This window comes from Daldinia loculata (assembly GCF_022478755.1).
Source record: "Daldinia loculata strain CBS 113971 unplaced genomic scaffold F4817scaffold_80, whole genome shotgun sequence".
Classification (NCBI taxonomy): Eukaryota; Fungi; Ascomycota; class Sordariomycetes; order Xylariales; family Hypoxylaceae; genus Daldinia; species Daldinia loculata.
The window spans coordinates 24,367-42,241 of NW_026054934.1; the positions used below are offsets into that span (position 1 = coordinate 24,367).

At 49.3% G+C, this 17,875-nt stretch overlaps 7 protein-coding genes across 7 annotated transcripts; 3 read left to right on the top strand and 4 right to left on the bottom strand.

Annotated features, from left to right (window-relative positions):
• The first annotated feature begins 367 nt into the window (after positions 1-367).
• F4817DRAFT_351876 (DEAD-domain-containing protein) lies at positions 368-2,810 on the top strand. The gene is made up of 3 exons (XM_049305148.1): positions 368-2,205; positions 2,286-2,398; positions 2,456-2,810. Exons 1-3 carry the CDS (start codon positions 610-612, stop codon positions 2,607-2,609), a joined length of 1,863 nt encoding a protein of 620 aa, XP_049154508.1. The 5' UTR covers positions 368-609; the 3' UTR covers positions 2,610-2,810.
• On the bottom strand, positions 2,676-4,475 carry F4817DRAFT_361974 (Rft-1-domain-containing protein; the record flags this gene model as incomplete). The annotated part of the gene is made up of 2 exons (XM_049306468.1): positions 2,676-2,748; positions 2,812-4,475. The coding sequence occupies 2 exons, from the start codon at positions 4,473-4,475 to the stop codon at positions 2,676-2,678; spliced, it is 1,737 nt and encodes a 578-aa protein (XP_049154509.1).
• Positions 4,476-6,657: 2,182 nt separating this feature from the next.
• F4817DRAFT_351880 (hexose transporter) lies at positions 6,658-9,262 on the top strand. Its single transcript, XM_049305149.1, has 6 exons — positions 6,658-7,515; positions 7,576-8,022; positions 8,081-8,117; positions 8,206-8,342; positions 8,429-8,661; positions 8,736-9,262. Exons 1-6 carry the CDS (start codon positions 7,224-7,226, stop codon positions 9,099-9,101), a joined length of 1,512 nt encoding a protein of 503 aa, XP_049154510.1. The 5' UTR covers positions 6,658-7,223; the 3' UTR covers positions 9,102-9,262.
• F4817DRAFT_351882 (torulene oxygenase) lies at positions 9,139-11,954 on the bottom strand. The gene is made up of 3 exons (XM_049305150.1): positions 11,114-11,954; positions 9,260-11,060; positions 9,139-9,186 (listed from the first exon to the last, which is right to left on the bottom strand). The coding sequence occupies exons 1-2, from the start codon at positions 11,249-11,251 to the stop codon at positions 9,405-9,407; spliced, it is 1,794 nt and encodes a 597-aa protein (XP_049154511.1). The 5' UTR covers positions 11,252-11,954; the 3' UTR covers positions 9,139-9,186; positions 9,260-9,404.
• Positions 11,955-12,502: 548 nt separating this feature from the next.
• F4817DRAFT_286332 (uncharacterized protein) lies at positions 12,503-14,513 on the top strand. Its single transcript, XM_049299605.1, has 4 exons — positions 12,503-12,814; positions 12,879-13,412; positions 13,473-13,661; positions 13,709-14,513. Exons 1-4 carry the CDS (start codon positions 12,764-12,766, stop codon positions 14,480-14,482), a joined length of 1,548 nt encoding a protein of 515 aa, XP_049154512.1. The 5' UTR covers positions 12,503-12,763; the 3' UTR covers positions 14,483-14,513.
• On the bottom strand, positions 14,514-16,042 carry F4817DRAFT_286290 (Aldo/keto reductase). Its single transcript, XM_049299604.1, has 2 exons — positions 15,307-16,042; positions 14,514-15,215 (listed from the first exon to the last, which is right to left on the bottom strand). Exons 1-2 carry the CDS (start codon positions 15,710-15,712, stop codon positions 14,545-14,547), a joined length of 1,077 nt encoding a protein of 358 aa, XP_049154513.1. The 5' UTR covers positions 15,713-16,042; the 3' UTR covers positions 14,514-14,544.
• Positions 16,043-16,293: 251 nt separating this feature from the next.
• Positions 16,294-17,856, bottom strand: F4817DRAFT_320445 (GroES-like protein; the record flags this gene model as incomplete). Its single annotated transcript, XM_049301190.1, has 4 exons — positions 16,294-16,572; positions 16,632-16,781; positions 16,858-17,534; positions 17,604-17,856. 4 exons carry the CDS (start codon positions 17,854-17,856, stop codon positions 16,294-16,296), a joined length of 1,359 nt encoding a protein of 452 aa, XP_049154514.1.
• Between the last annotated feature and the right edge of the window lie 19 nt (positions 17,857-17,875).

A 17,875-nucleotide genomic window follows, 5' to 3' on the forward strand; every position in this document is an offset into this window, starting at 1 on the left:
GGACTTTGATCTCCTCAGTAATCGAGTTATCAAACTTGGGGTTTTCGAGCACTCATTAAGAGATGTACAATAGTCCTCACTCGGAATAAAATCGTAAAACCGCATGGTTGTTGTATGTTTAATTATTGTTCAGTGAGGTGCATGGCCGTAGTATTTACTACATTGTAGACATCAAGATCCAAAGTAACTTGGGTACTTTCCATTCTCAGTCCACCTTTATGCAATGAATGGTTACCTCCTCTTCGAGCCTCGATGAGAGCGTATCAGATTTAACAGGTAGGTACCCAACTATAGCCGTCGAAAACAATATCGTGAGAATAAGTTGGTGTATTACCTATTACTAAGCCACCTAAATAGGTACCTACCTAGCTAATGTATGCCAAGCCGTAGCCGCTAGCATATTTTCTTTATCAAGCGTTATCAGGAGCTTATCTTATCAGATTCAGGGTCCTCGATTGATTTTTTCTTTGAGTTCACCTCGATATCTTTTATCTGGTGTTTTCGTAACGCCAATTTTCCTTTTCGGCGCCGCAACTTACAATTCTATCCAGGTCGTTTAAAATTCAATTGAGAGATCAAAGCATACTCACCTCAGGAGCTTCCACAATCATGTCGAAACATCGTCTCGAGGACGCTGAAGTAGAGGCTGCAGCCCTCCCGCGCAAGAAGTCTAAGAAGGAAAAGAAGGACAAGAAGGATCGCAAGGAGAAGTCGCAAGAGGCCGACTCGGTCGCGCCAACTCTAGCAGATCCAGCCGTGGAACCGATAACATCGGAGGTTGACGGGGAGAAGACGAAGACGAAGAAAGAAAAGAAGGACAAGAAAAAGGAAAAGAAGGAAAAGAGAAAGGCAGAGAAGAGTAGCAGCGAGGGCGAAGCTATTAATGAACCAAAGGACGAGGATACCGCTGAGCAAGATGTAGCAAACGGGTCTCACGACGATGTAGACGCAGACCGCAAATCTAAAAAGGAGAAAAAGGACAAGAAAGACAAGAAGAAGAAGCGCAAGACCGAAGAGCCAGAGACCAACGGCGTTAATAGCAACTCCAATGGCTCTACGGAGAGCACTACAAATAGAGTCACCGATGCCTCGATCGCTTCCGGTACATCACAGACGTATGAGCAGAGTGCGGCGCTCTCCGCCGTGCCCGAGTCTGATATCGCGGCCTTCCTTAGCACGCATCAGATTACTGTCACCGACCCGCTCTCTGACAAGCCTTTCCGGCCCATCATCGAATTCTCTCACTTGCCCTCCTCGGCTCTGATCGCCAAAACCCCTTTCGCATCTTTCAAAGCTCCGACGCCTATCCAAGCGGCCTCTTGGCCTTTCGGGCTCTCGGGTCGCGACATCGTCGGCGTGGCAGAGACGGGTTCGGGCAAGACCATCGCCTTCGGCCTACCGCTCATCTCTGCCGTGCTAGGAATGCCCAAGCCCAAGGGCAGCGGCAATATACGCGCGGTCGTAGTGTCTCCCACGCGAGAGTTGGCAATGCAGACCAACGAGCAGCTAGCGAAGCTCGGTGATCTCGTAGGCTTGAAGACAGTTTGTATATACGGTGGCGCGTCTAAGGATGATCAGAGAGTACTACTACGCAACGCGGACGTCGTAGTCGCGACTCCTGGTCGGTTAAAGGACTTCCTGGAAGAGGGTTCCGCCAAGCTCGATGGAGCTAAATTCGTCGTACTAGACGAAGCCGACCGCATGCTAGATAAAGGATTCGAAGACGACATCAAGAGGATTATCGGATGTACACCTAGGAAGGAGGATCGCCAGACTCTCATGTTCACAGCAACGTGGCCGCAGAGTGTGCAGGCTCTCGCATCCACCTTTATGGTATCACCAGTCAAGATCCAGATAGGCGGAAACGCGAGTGGCGACCTGCAAGCAAACATAAGGATTGAGCAGCGTGTCGAAGTTATAGATCCCCGGGGCAAGGAAACCAGGCTATTGCAGCTGCTCAAGGCGCAGCCCAGGAACGAGCGAGTCTTAGTCTTCTGCTTATACAAAAAGGAAGCCACTCGGGTCGAAGGCTTCCTACAGCAGCGCGGCATCAAGGTTGTTGGCATACACGGCGATCTCAAACAAGAACAGAGGACGCGAAGTCTCGAGGCTTTCAAGACGGGTCAGACTCCTGTTCTGGTTGCCACGGATGTTGCCGCCCGCGGTCTAGACATTCCCGAGGTGAAGCTGGTAATTAATGTCACGGTATGATGCACGATCTTTTCTATTGATATGCTACAGTTTTATACGCATCTGGTACGCTAACCTGCGAGCGCGGATTCTAGTTCCCTCTTACTATCGAAGACTACGTCCACCGTATCGGGCGTACTGGGCGAGCGGGCAAAACCGGACTGGCCATCACGCTCTTCACCGAACACGACAAGGCACATTCGGGAGAGTAAGTCCAACAGGTTCTCGCATCCCATGCATCAATTCACACTAACGCTTTCTCTAGGCTCATCAACATACTCAAGGCCGCCGGACAACAGGTGCCGGAGGACCTCCTCAAATTCGGGACGACCGTCAAGAAGAAGACGCATGGCACGTACGGCGCCTTCTATAAGGACGTCGACATGACGAAGAAGGGTACGAAGATCACATTTGATTAAACTGTATCAAGCGCGGCGGAATTGGTGTCTATATAGATTAAGCTATGTCTATACCTAAGGTAGATGTTACCTTGACGCTTCGCCACGGCCGCGGATGGAATTATAGCAGTCTAGCAAGTATTTGCGTTCGGCATAGGCACTGGTTGACCAGTTAGAGATTTACATAAACGCGTATGGTGGCTAGAAAGTAGTCAAGACTTACATGATGATTACAAAGGGCACGGCTCTAGTTGCAACCGTGATTAGATCTACAAATACGTATGGCGATGTGCTACCGATAGAAATGCCGGCTCTCGCCAGGGAAGCCCAGAACGCCGCAGCAGCAACAGTCGTGAGGGCCAAGTTACTTGGAAGGATACTGTTCCAGCTAAAGTCGATTTCGTTAGCCCGAAAATACCGCGTGATAAAAGTTCCGCTCCAGATGATGCGGCATAGCATATTGATGCCGTTTGCATACACGAGACCGGCAGCGCCCAGGTCCAAAACTCGGAGCGAGACAAACCCGGCAATGCCAAATGCTACACTGAAGGCGCCCATCCACAAGCTCTGGCGGTGCACCTCGGATTCCGTGGCGATCGACGATACAAACGCTTCCGCGACGCCGTTGATAGCTAGGAGCGGGATATATAAGCAATACCGCGCCAACACTGCTCCGGCTCCGCTGGCGGACCATTTGGTGCCCGCGACAATCTGAACCACCAAAGGCGCAGCGTAGGGCCCCACGGTAATAACCACCGTACTTAAGAGGACGTAAAACTTCAGGAGCGCCTGTAAATCCGAACGCGCCTTGGCGACGGTTTGCTTTCCGGGAGAGCTCTTTGCAGAAGAGAGTAGCTTGCTGAAATAGTTGCGACTGCTCTCCTCGATAGGTTGGAAGACTAAGCGTGCAAGCAAGCTCCCGTAGTTATTGGCGAGAGCATAAACGCCTTGGGATCTCGAGTCGGAGAGGATGGAAACTAGAAATGTATCGCCCTGGGTAAGGAGGTGCTTTACGAACGATTGAGCCGTCAAGCTATATGCGAGTTGTAGGGTCGGTCCATAAAAGTATCCGAGTACATAATCAGTGTCGAGAGCCTGCGCTGTCTCTACTTTCTTGTTAGTCCCTTTCTGCGAGGGAGGACTTGTCCTTAGGAAAAGGGAGAAACCCTCGGCAGACGCCAATTGTGCGCCATACCACGCGTAAACAGCGAGGAGTCCCGTGCCGTAGGCTAGTTGTCCGAGGGCAAATGGTAAGACGCCAATCTCCAAACCCTTCCTCCAGGCCCAATTAGCCGCCCCGAAGGTAACGAGGCATCGAAAGAATGTGGCGAGAGACTCGGCTGCGGCACGAGGCCCAAAGCGTAATCGATATTGCAGTATCACGAAGGCGGGCTCGGAGAGTAACTCGACCATAGCCGCCACGGCGTATATACGGAGGGCGACATCGAGGTAAGGCGTAGCAGCGGTAGCAACGTCGACATAGCTAAGGTAGGCCCAGCCCAGTCCGACAGAAGCTCCCAGACCTAACAGGAGAGATATATGCGCAATGTTCACGACAGATTGGCTGTCTCTCGCATTCTTGGCTAGGCCGTCACCAGAACGCGAAGTAGATGGGCTCTCCTGGCGCTGGATAGCTACGCGCAAACTCTCGCGGGCGAAGAATAGGACGGACAAGTAGTAGACTTCGAGCTGAGTTGAAACTCCTAGTAGCTGAGCGGTTAGGAAGCGGAGCAGCAGCTGGTTGGCTACGAAGGTGATGGCGCGCGACGCGATCTGGAGGCCTATGAGCAGGGATGCGCCGTGGACGGCAGAACCTTGGTTCGGAATGGAATTGGTATGCAGCTTTTTGTCATTGGCATCCTTCGAGGCATCTAGTTGGTCGATCATGGTTGTACCGCATCCAATGGTTTAATGTTCCATTTTGGTACAATTTTGGCACGCGACGGAAATGATGACAAGTTTCGGTTTCAATAATCACGGTCCGGCTTTTCGCGATTACCTAACTTTTCGGGGTCCGGGCGCTGATGGAACGCTACAGCCGCTACCGTCTAGCGCCCTTGCGCCGATACCTACATGTAGGTACCGATAGGCACCGGAGTTACATCATCTAAAATAAAATTAGATTTCTTTTTACCTTGACGTGCAGTTCTCCCACTTTCTTCTCGAAAAAACCCCGTGGGGGCTATGGTCAATAAATGCCCCATATTTTGACAGAATTCTTGTTAGGTGCAAATTTACAATTAAACTACTGCATATCAAAACATACTAATTGAGAAGGACCGATGACAATCCTGACCGCTCGACGCTTGATACCGCAATAGAATATCGGTCCGATGTCTGTATGTGACTATTGCACCCCCAGCCAGGAGCGAAAATTAATGGCCGGGTCTTGGCATTTAACCTCTTTAAATAATCAACGAGTATAACAACAGAACAAATTGTAAAACAATTATAATAAAAATATAAAAATTATATTTAATAATAATAAAGGCCAAAGAATTAGTTTATATTTCTTTCTATTTTCTATGACCATCTTTCATATTTACTTTTTGAATAATACGTGGTGTTGAACTTGGGGTAAAATGCCAAGACCCGGCCATTAATTTTCGCTCTTGGCTGACCCCAATCTAACCCCAATCTAACCCCGTAAAACCCCGTAAAACCCCATCATTTATTGCTATCCAAATCGAAACCACAACAAACCTCCTCTACCCCACTGGCTGGCTCTAAAACTCCAGATGATGTAGCCTCCATCGTCACCAGTTTGATAAATGCCAGTTCGTCAAGAGGACCCGATCCACGAGAGACTTCAGCTGAACGACATGTCGCATCAACCATCCCTCTATACGTCATGGGTAGCCGATCCTACGCTCTTTCGAAACTGCTGCTTACTATTCAAGAGCACCTTACATACTGGTAGGGACTTGGCTGGTGGTCACCGCAAGCCTATCGTTCAAGGTTGCAGATGAGTGTATGGCTTAGGTTTTCGAAGCATGATGTATCGAACTTATGTTTGCTCGGCGTTATTATGGTCAGCTCTCGAGCGATGGGAGTTGGTATCGGCGAAAATGCCTACATTGGATCATGTATGGTGATGGCGCCTCGGGGAACGTGGAGAATGAATGGAGAATGAATGAAGAAATGGGGAAGAAATAGGGAAGAAATGGGCCGACTTGTTAGCCTTTGAGGCTGGAATTGCTCTTCAGAACGTCTCCGTTCCCCCACACACACGCCCACACATCCTCCCCATGGTTAGACCAAACCAGTTAGGCTCGTGGAATTCGCCGTGGCTGCGTAGATTTTTTGTTGACGACACTTGTCGCCTCCCCTGCAATAAACGTACAGGGTAGGGTTCCAGGTACGACCTAGAATCCCGAACACGGAGGGCTACCTACATAGATGATAGTATAGGTATCCTACGGCGACGATACGGTACCAAGCCGCTAATGCAATGGAGCTCTACGCCCGCATCCATCCAGCCTAGGCTTCTTGGGAAACCCCGTTGATCTGCTGTTGTGCATGTAGTACAGCATATACTTGAATCAGAATTATTTCGACCTGGTTGGCTATAGGCTATATGCTATATGCAAACTTCGTGCTTTAACGTTGCTTGTAAGACAGGTATGTAGAGTGAGATGAACAACTTTCTATTCGAAGAGCCCCTCAAAGGTCAATTGCGCATACCAATGTACCTTTTAGCTTCGTGTAGCTCAGCTTAGCTTCTACATATGATGTAGTCTTGACCTTCCATGTTTAATGTAGTCGTTCGATGTAACCGGTCCCGCGCATTAGGATTTGCGATGCTATCAGATTGTAGGGTGTATCAAGCCTAAATCTCTGCACCACAATCAGAGCGGCCGCAACTTGTCAGGCCTCGTGAAGTACAACATTGCCAATAATCATGTCTGGATAAGAAAAAGAACTTTGATAGTGATTTCCGGGGATCGAGTCCTACTACATACCTAAGGTACCCCACCTTCTATCCCCCTATCCCCCTATCCCCCTATCCCCCTATCCCCCTATCCCCCTATCCCCAGTTGCAGCCCCATAAGCTTAGAATTTGCGAGGCAGGAACAACGACATCAAGGGTCTCGACTTCCACGCCACATACGCTACGTATGATCTTCAGTACCTCGTGCCTTCTTTCAGGCAGTAAATCCCTCGTGACTCCCCACTCCATCTTATTTCTCTCTTGATAAAATATTTCATCATCCCCTGACCCCTGTTACGTGAATTAAGATCGCGTCTACACCGAACGGGTTACATAAAGTACAGGTACCTAAGGTATATAAACTTCAGCATTACCTAGCATACTTAAACTTCCCCCGTCCCTAGTGTCCCGAACGACAGCAACCCACACCCTCCTATCCGTGCGATACGTAGTATTCGCCGATTTATAAAATCGAACGGCGCAACAATACCTTCGCAATGGGTCGCTTCACTATCCACAAGCCCGAGCAGGACGCCGGCAAGGCGTGGCCTGCCATCGCCATCGGTCTATTCGTAGCATTCGGTGGCATTCTATTCGGGTATGTTTAGCAACATCCTCAGGGCGTGTGATAGTTCGCATTGTTCTCCTTTGCGCTAACTTCCAATCTTAGTTACGACACCGGAACCATTAGCGGTATTCTAGCTATGGACTTCTTCCAAAACCTCTTCTCAACCGGTTACGTCAACACTCACGGCCATCTGGACGTCTCGCCCTCCCAATCCTCCGCCATCGTGTCGATTCTCTCTGCGGGCACTTTCTTCGGAGCTTTAGGATCGCCGCTCATCGCCGATACTATAGGTCGCCGCCTATCGCTCATCGTCTCTTCATGGGTCTTCATTTTCGGCGTCATACTCCAGACCGCTGCTACGGCCCTACCTCTGTTCCTGGCCGGTCGTTTCTTTGCCGGCTTCGGCGTCGGTCTGATATCTGCGCTAAGTATGTCCCTCGCAAGTCCTATTCGGCTTCTGGGTGAGCTTCGGCTAACATATGGTATAGTTCCCTTGTACCAAAGCGAGACGGCACCGCGTTGGATTCGAGGTGCCATCGTAGGCGCGTACCAGTTTGCCATCACGATCGGTCTACTCCTCGCCGCAGTCGTAGACTACGCCACGCAGTACCGCCAGGATACCGGCTCGTACCGCATCCCTATCGCCGTGCAGTTCGCCTGGGCCATCATCCTCATTGCCGGGATGCTTCTGCTACCGGAGACTCCCCGGTACTTGGTCAAGAAAGGACAGCAGGATAAGGCTGCCCGTTCTCTTGGCAAGCTCCGAAGGATCGATCGCAACCATGCCGCTATCCATGATGAGTTAGCCGAGATTAAGGCGAACAATGATTACGAGCTGAGCATCGGAACGGCCACTTATCTTGACTGCTTCCGCGGTCCCATGCTAAAGCGACTTCTCACCGGTATGGGAATACAGGGGCTTCAGCAGCTAACAGGTAACGCGCGCCGGTTATCCTTCCAACGTTTAAAGATTCCTCACTAACGTTATCGTAGGTGTCAACTTTGTGTTCTACTACGGCGTAAATTATTTGTCAGTACAATATTGTTTAGATCCTCTTTAGAGAAATCCCAGGGTGGTAAAGAGTGCAAAGCTAACATGGAACTTTTCGATATTGTAGCAAGAACTCGGGCATCCAAGATCCATTCACGATCCAAGTAATCACGTCTTGCATTAACGTCTTCTCAACTCTCCCTGGTCTGTGGGCTGTGGACAGGCTTGGTCGTCGCCCGCTTCTCTTATGGGGCGCAGTCGGAAGTAAGTAAAATCCGGATTTATTTCCCCCTATTTTTCATATTTATTTTCTTGTCTCGTGAAATGATCACTAACAGTTCTCGCTGCAGTGTGTATCAGCCAATTCCTCGTGGCCATGCTCGGCACCCTGACGACGGGGCAAGACGAGGCAGGTAATGTCGTGGTCTATAACGTCGCGGCGCAGAAGGCCGGTATCGCCTTTATTTGTATCTACATCTTCTTCTTTGCCAGTACCTGGGGGCCTCTTGCGTGGGTAGTGACGGGCGAGATTTTCCCCCTAAAGATGCGAGCCAAGTGCCTCAGCATGACTACCGCCACTAACGTAAGTTGTTCTCGCCTATATAATTATTATGTCCCCTCACTCCGAGATGCGGTGCTGACTGCTTATACAAATAGTGGCTCCTGAACTGGGCGATAGCCTACGCGACCCCGTATCTCGTCAACTACGGCGAGGGTTACGCCAACCTGCAGTCCAAGATCTTCTTCGTGTGGTTCGGCGCTTGTTTCATCTGCATCGCCTTCGTGTACTTCCTCGTATACGAAACCAAGGGGTGGTCGCTTGAAGAGGTCGACGAGCTATATAGCGAAGTGAGCAGTGCGCGCAAGAGTGCTGCGTGGACCCCGAGCTCTACATTTTCGCAGCGACAGGGTGTCACCACGACGGCTGTTGATAGTACTGCAACTAATGGGCAAGCCGAAAAGTTAGCCGAGAGTGAAGGACACACCGGCGTTTCGCATCATGACGAAAAATCCGTAGTATAAAATTAGTGGCACTCTTAGCTTTATCTATTTAATATTCGTCTGACTTTGGCATGTACTTCAAAACACGTCGTTTTCCAGATATCTCCTGAGCTAGTCTTAGCAAGGGGATTTGCTCAAGGGTCGTGAGAAAGCATGTATTTTATGAACTGAGTACTAACCAGGCTCTGTAATCAACACTAGAAACTAATCCATATTGGCCTATTTATATCCGGTTCTCGGCCTACAAGCTAATTGCTTATCCTCGTCCTAAGCGCGATCCTTCACGCCCATCAATGGCTTATATAGATTGCGGCCGTACTAAAATTAGGACGTTGTAGGGACCGCAGCAGGCCAATGCATCCCATGAAACCCAAACCCTATAGCGAAATCGCACTCGGCGCGTCCCAGTTCGCGTAGAGTCTTCGCATCCAAGCATAGCAGATAACTCGTCTTACCAGCCCCGTCGAGCACGACACTCAGGAGCACGCCGTCATCTTCGTCCAGGTCTCCATCTCCAGGCGACCTCGGACGCGGTACGAAGATAGGCTCTCCCGGCGTGTGTCCGCTTGGGCTGTCCCAGAATATCGTCCCGTGTGTTAATACGTCTGTCTTCACAATAGTATCGAAGAGGGTGCTGTAACCGCGGTTGGCTATGCTATATACGTAGCGATGTTTCTTAGTCGCGTATGTCGGGTTGATCGTAGGTAGTTCGCCAGCATGCGGTGCCTTGATTTCGAAAATTTTCTCTGCATTCCGTCGAGTTGCTGACGTATCCGTATCGTTCGTGTCTGGTTTGGGGATCCCAAGTTTCCATCGAGTAAGTCGAACGTGACAGTTGCGATTACGCTCTTCGTCGCCCCAGAATTTCTTGGCCGCGCCGTTCCTCTGGAGCATGACGTCCACTTCATACGCTCTTATCACGTCAAGGTTAGGATACTGCATCACGTCGCAGTACACGTTAAGGTCGCCCGTCTCCTCGTCGCGCTCCTCAAATGAGTTTACGCTGTGGAAGTAAAAAGCTGCCGGGCTATCGAACATGGCAACTACACCGCGGTCGCCGAGACGGTCGACGACGAACCACCTGCATAATTTCGACTCGTCGAAGGTGTCGATGGCTTCGACGATATTGCCCTTCCAAGGAACTTGAATGCCATTCGTACCGAGATGGGATGATGGAACACACAATATGGCAAAGGAAGGTGTGAGATAAAACGAGTGAATGTACGCCGGCTTCACGTCGACAGCGGATATCGTAGCTATAATTTCGGTTGCTCCGGTTGACGCGCTTGTGCAGAAGACACGATACGTTGACTTATAGCCCATTTCAAGATTATAGTTGTAGTAGTCGCCGGTTTCTGGGTCTCTCTGGGCGTGGGCGCAGCTCAGCGGACCTCTAAGGAGCGGGTGGAGCGCTTGTTGTCTAGCTATACCTATCGGCTCCAAGGTATTCTGGTCGATCTCTTTCATGTTTCCGTTATCCGTAGTCAGCCATAGAGTCTTGATACCTGCTCGGTGGCCAGACTCGGCGGTCGTCTTAGCTTTCGACGGCAAACCGGGCACGTTTGCTTGGAAGGCAACGGAGACATTGTCAAAATTAGGATCCTCCCGTTTCGGTGATCCTCTCCAAACGCTCATGATCTTGCCAAATAGACCGATGCATGGGTCCATCTTTTGCCCGAAACCGATATCAGGTCTTTTCCCATCTTTCTTAATAGCGTCGTATAGAGCCTGACTCTGACGTCGAGATGTATATGCGACCCTTACAGGGCTACCGCCATTGTCTGAATTGGGAATGATACTAAATTTATGTGATTGGCCTAGGCCGTCGAACCAGTGTGTAGTACGGAATGTGCCTTTCGGGGTATTTTCGACGACATACTGCCCGGGGCCGGTGCGGTACAGTGTGCCAGCAGCCCACGTCGGGATAGAACCTTTGATAGAAAGTTCTACGGGACCGCGTATCTCATTTAGGCCTTCGAACTTATAATACATCAGCATATTATACGGGTGAAGATAGTATAATGGGGGCTTACTCCTGCTTCGTTTGGCCAGTCTTCAAAATCAGCTTCCAGCATTCCTCGCACCGCAGTTTCAAAATCGGTATCTTCGTTTTGAGGTCCTCCAATAATTGCCCTCTTTCGTATATCTTGTGTCTCTGTGTCTGTAGCCATGATGCTCCGGAGGTTGTTAATGGCGTATGTCCACGTGTCTCAAATTCCAGAAAACCGAAAGACTATTGGTATTTCTAACCGGCGTGTGGGCTGAGCTGAAGTGGGCGGGTAGGATTATATACCCAAGGTACCTAACGGTTATGAATGGACTCGGTGATCTTTAAGCCGGGGATTCGGGCCCGACTCATTCAAATTGTTTGACTGTTCGTTACCGTAAGGAGAACATAGGACGTCGAAGCCCCGTGGATATGATATAACGAAGTAGTTCGTCTCTTAAAGATAAACGAATGCGAGACTCGGTATTAGTAATACAGATTCTATTCGTCGCCCACGCGACCAACTGGCTGCCGTGAATGTTCGATAACTCCAATGCGAGGGAGTCTCTGTATTGCTTGGCAGGTTACTTCAGATCTCGGCCAATAGAAATGCTGCTATTAGTATCTAAGGCCCAAAGATCCGATGGACTTGGTCAGATACTCTACGTCTGAATATGTACGTAGCTCCCCTTGCGCAGAGCTCTTTCACTCACGTCTGCCAATGACGAAGGCGAGGTGACGATCGAGAAGGAACGTAGTAGACTAATAACGACGGGCCAATTATAAAAGGTTTAACCGTTTCGAATTCCTTGTCGGAGGAATTGGTAAAGGTTAGATACCTGTTGTGACTTGACAGCAAGGAGATTATGAAGCCGAATGGAGGCTACCTGAGGATCTATGATTAGTTTAGGTTAGACACCTAAGTTTATGTGAATACCCAAGGTAGGATAGAAAATTCTCTTGCTACTCGAAGCTGTGATGTGCCGGGATTCAGTAGGACTTGATAGTTTGCTAGTAGCTATTTTTGTTGAGAAGGGGCGCATCTTTCAGGTGGAGAAGACTTCAAAATAGAACGGCTCTTAATAGGTACATGATAGAATGACAAGATGACAGAAAAAAGTACTGAGGCTCTAAGTCATGATTCATGAATCACATAGACGTAAGCACTTACATGTCAAATCGGTTATATTAGTGGCTGCAAGTCTGCAGATTGTAAAGACATGTACTTGCCTTATTCAGGGCTTGAATCCATTCGTCGTCCAATAGACGTCTAGTGGCTTTCTAATTATCCCGAAAGGTTGACAAGGGATATTGAATGGCTTTCCCGATTGGCCGACTTTTTCGGTAAGTTCTGCACTACAGCGGTACCTCACTGAAGTACTTTGACTTAGGAACTTCGCATTCGCTTAACTCCAAGCCTCTTTTATCATTCGGCGATTCGTTAAGATCTTTTTCTCTCATCATCATGGTCGACACTAAGCTAACCTAGTCATAAGAGGATTATTAGTAGAAAATCCACGAAGACGAGTCATCGGCAACACAGTAGAGGATTAGGTAATGTGTAAGATGGTAACCCCGTAATCTCCGCCACCTCCTTGCTAGCATTTTGCTATTTTGTACTTGAGGGGCTGAGGCTGAACTTGTAACTAAATCGTTCATAATCCAATTACCATCCGTCCTGCCATAAGACAGCAACATGGTATTTCCTAGCCGCGGCTGCATTACCTGTAAAACTAGGCGCATCAAGGTGAGGCGTAATATACCCATGAGACGGGAAAACTACTCGATCACCGCAAACTAAGAAACTCCAGTGCGATTCGGTCCATCCATTGTGTGGCCGATGCCAGAAAGCAAGTCGAGATTGTGTTTGGGATCAGAACGAAGAAGCTGGTTTACTATTCAAGGATGAGAATCCCTTCGCTCAAGGCAAACCCCGGCGTCCTTGGAAATCGAAGGTACAAGAAGTATCAGCACCGGAGGTTGAAGTGGTCGACTCGGCAGTATTTTCCGTATCGTCCTTCGTTCTGGCGGAAGATAAAGCATTGCAATTCTGGCTCAATAATTACATATTCCGAGACGACGAGATTCCCGAATTCGCTCGAGAGTATAACCACTACTTGATACCTTACCGTGATATAGCCCAAAATGACTCGAGCCTTCACCTAATTATATCGGCCCTTTCGCACGCTGTATTCGGCCGTGTAATGCGGTTGGACAAGTCGATTGAAGAAGCCGAGAAGCTATTCGCACGGAGCATCGAGAACGTGCAAAGCGAGATCCTCCAGCTATCGCAGAGCAACATCGACGAGCTTCTCCTTACGACGATGCTGATGGCTGACTACAAGGTATGAGTAGAAGTCCACAAGCCCTTTAGCAAGCACAGCCTAATACGTCCTTGCTATAAGAACGTCACGGACAGATGCTGTGGCCGTCGTAACCAGGATGAAGTTTCACTTTTGAATCTCGACGTGACCGGATCACGGATCTGGAAGAATACTTGTCATTACGATGGAGCTGCGGACCTCTTGAGGCAACGGCAGCAAAACAAATGGACGCCGAATCCTTTTCTGGATCGAGCCGTGCGACGACGATTAGTAAGTATCCGGATATTCGTAATAGATATGCTGCTCACCAAGACCAGATTCGGGTGTGCATTCTCCGAGGCATATCCGTTGTTGAGTGGCTTCGAGACGGGGTCCAGTTCGGCGAGGAAGGCCCCGTTCTAATCCTCGATTCGATCATGGTCCGCGTAGCCGCTCTCCGTGAGAGGTCGCTTTGTCTTTTCCTTCCGAAAAGTGCAAGATTCTCATCTCAACCGCATCCGGGCGACCTTGCAGCCGAGGCTCGATCGCTGGACGCCGCATTAGAATCGTGGTCTGCTGCACTCCCTGAAGATTGGAAATTTACCACATGGTCGGATTCCACGCCGGATTCTACCTTTGATGGGTTAATTCATGTCTACGCCACGTATGGCCACGCTGCCATATGGTGTCGATACTACGCTACCCGTTTAGTTGTCAACAGCATCCGCAATAGAGCGCTCTTCGTTATGGCTCAATGCTCATTTCAGATGTTATCTGTAGCCCCAGAGCGGGATTTATGTCTAGGAAAGACGGCATCCCTAGGAACAGACTTGTGTCGCAGTATTCCGGTCTTCTTCACCTCCGTCACTACGAAAGGGAATCCCACAGCTGCAAGAGGAACTGTGATCAACGATAATATTGTTCGCGTTAATCAAGACATCAAACCTAAGCTAGCGACGCTCTTAGCATGGCCGCTGATACTGGCTATTAATGCGGATAATATCCCAGAGTCCCAAAAACAGTGGCTAAAGAACAAATTAAAGTCTGTTGCTAACACTTTAGGAGATGCCATTCTTGAAACAGTTATCGAGCAGAATGAATTGAAGTTCTAGATACAGTATAGCACCCTTCTACTTCTTAAAAAACGCAGTACTCTGAAATAGAGGATAATGACTTAGTCGAAAAGTCCAAAGACGGGCTTAGGAACATAGGGTTCCTCGAGGAACTTGACCTCTTCAGCCGTTAACGTCTTTCCTCGCGCATCGCATGCCTCGTCAATCCTATCAATCGAGTTGAAACCGACAATCGGTATGGTTCCTTTCGTATGATGCCACGCGAGATTGACGTTGCTCATCTTCCAACCTTTCTCGACGGCAAGCTTTTCCACACGGCGAATAATTTCCTCCTCGTCGGGTCGGAGATCTAAGCTGATGGGACTGGGTGTCTTGGAGCGAGTCGAGTCATCCTGTCCCAAGGGTCGGGCCAGCTTACCGCCGAAGTTAGGAGAGTACGGCAGGATACCGACGCCTGTGTCGTTACAGTAACGAATCATCTCACGTTCCTCTTCGCGATAGCACAAGTTGTACAAGTTTTGCATACTGATGAACTTGGTCCAGCCGTTGCGCTCGGCGACCGCCTGCATGCGCACGAACTGCGTCGCCCACATCGAGCTCGCGCCGATGTAGCGCACCTTGCCGGTCTGTACCAGGTCGTGTAGCGCCTTCATCGTCTCCTCGATAGGCGTGGTTGGGTCGAATCGGTGGATTTGGAATAAGTCAATGTAACTCGTGCCCAGACGCCTCAGTGACGCCTCAACGGCGTTAAAGATGGCAGAGCGAGAAAGACCTGTGTTGTCGTTAGCCTGATGCTCATAATTTCTCCGTTTATTATGTATGAATGGATAAATACGACGCTACTCGAATTAAATATTGCTTACCCCCTTGGTTGACATAGTCCTTGCTCTGGCTAAGTACTCCTCCAAACGGAGCGGTGAATACGCTCGAATCTTCCCCGACGTATAGGAAACACTTTGTCAAGATTATAACCTTCTCTCTCGGGATGGAGAATTTCTGAAGCGCTTTTCCGATAATCTCTTCGCTGATGCCGTTGGAGTAGGCGTTTGCTGTGTCCCACGTGTTAATGCCCCTGTCGTAGGCGGCCTTGAGAATTTCGAGGGACTTCTCTTCATCTAGTACCCACGGCAGCCACTTCGAGGAGCCCAGGGACATGGCACCCAAGATGGGCGAGGACACACGGAGCCCTGAAGAGCCTACCCTAGCATAATCGACATTGGTATTGTCGATGCTCTTCTGGAGAGATGCCGGAACTGGGAATTGAGTCATGATTAAGGTGAATTAATGATGTTGGAGTCTCGAATTAGGCTGAATGACGAAAGATTAATCTCGATATTTGAATATAATAAATTTTTGATCTGATGAGGGTTCATTCCCTTTATATATGTATCATTTCATTCCTCTTCAACACCCCTCTCAACCCGTCACGCGGGGCTTCGTAGTACATATTCTCCACGTCTAGAGCTTTTGAGGCTCCTAAGCGAAATATTCATAGTCGAATGATATTCCCCGTGGGCGGGAGTTAAGATAGTGTTGTCCGAAGTCCGCAACATGGAGGAATATAGATCGTACGCCTACTTTTATTTCTAAGCAGCTCGCGAGATTTTCCAAACGTGGTCTAGCACCAAGAGCTCGCGGGTTTTTCTGAAAGGGGAATAGTCCCAATAACTATCTCCTATGCCTAACATATTGGGCACTATTTTGCCTGATATAAATGTACATATGTATGTATTACATCAAGACCATCAAGGTACTCATTCAATCATATCCCATATCTACATATACATGCGTCCATCCATCCCAAGTTCTCAACCTAGCTTCGTCCTCTAATTAAGGCTGGGCCAAATGCTTCAATACCTCGTCAACTGAGGACTGCCCGCACACGCCGGTAGCGAGAATTTAGTCTCGGCAAATACCTTTTGCATACCGTCCTCGTGCTTCTCGAACTTGGCATACACCTTATCCAAGTCTTCTAGGTGAACGCGGTGAGATACCATCTGAAGAGGGTCTAGATCACCGTCCCGGATCATCTTTAGTAAGTCTTCCCAGTACTTGTGTACAGGTGCTTGGCCGTTGCCGATGAGTCGAATACCCCTTTCCATAAGAGATCCGATGTTGAAATGGTTGGTCTAAGGTTGTTAGCAATACGATTTGGTATTACGAAAGTGTCAAAGAGTCAAGAACTCACGTAGCCGACGTATATGCCAGTAACTCCGCATCGACCAAAGCTTCGGACGCCCTCTATCATCTCGTTAAGGATTTCGCTCGTGTCGGTCTCTGCACCCAATGTCATCTCGAGCCAGTGCATCCAGCTCTTTGCATATTCGCCCGCGGCACACTACAAAATTTGGCGTCAGCTAACAGCTCATATCTGCGGCAGCTAAATTCTGAAATGGGATGAACATAGTATTTACTTCAATAGCTGCATCCGGACCCCTTCCACCGCATAGATCCTTCAGCTTTGACACGACGGTCGGCTTATTTGTTACGCCGAACGACAGCTTCTTGTAATCGACCAGCTCTAGCTTCTCAGAGTGGTCTGCGAGCCAGTGATTTCTGATAAAAGTGAGACGTGGCTCGGTGTCGACGAAGATGATCTTGGTGGCCCCGGCTTTGATTGCGAAGATTCCAGCCATCTGACCGATGGGACCGGCACCAAATATAGCTACCTGATCGCCGGGGTAGACGGCAGTGTCGTGCACGGCGTTGTAGCTTGTTGCTAATACGTCGCTAAGATATAATGCCTTTTCGTCCGGTACGTCGTCGGGTATCTCGAGGAGATTCACGTCGCCGAGCGGAACGCGAACATACTCAGCCTGACCGCCCGCGAAACCGCCCGTGAAGTGCGAGTAACCAAACATCCCGGCAGTCTGACCGCCGTACATGGCTCTCTGGGTAGTGTTGGAGTTGGTGCGCTCGCATTGAGATGACAGCTTCTGCTTACAGAAAAAGCAATCACCGCACGCGATCTGGAACGAGGCCACGTACCGCTTGCCTTTTTGAACTTTCTTGACCGCTGACCCAACCTCATCAACGATACCGCAGAATTCGTGGCCTAGGATGTCACCTTTACTTAATTGGATGACAGTTCCTGCAAAAGCCCGTTAGTATGAGAATTCGTCAAGAGGAAGAATGCGAATTCTGGATTGCAGCGGCTTACCGTGGTATAAGTGAAGGTCGCTTCCGCAGACCGTGCTGCCGGTGACTTTGAGGATTACGTCGTTGGGCTCGATGATCCTCGGTCTGGGTACATCGCGAACCTCGACAGTATTTTTACCCATCCAGCATAACGCCTTCATCGTCTCTGCTCTGCCAGCTTCTCCGCTATAGTTGCTAACATCTTGTGCGGTGATTGAACTTCCGTCATGGCCGATGGCCTTCTCAGCAAGGTATGCCCCTTGTGATACTGACATTATTTTCCGATGCTTCTTT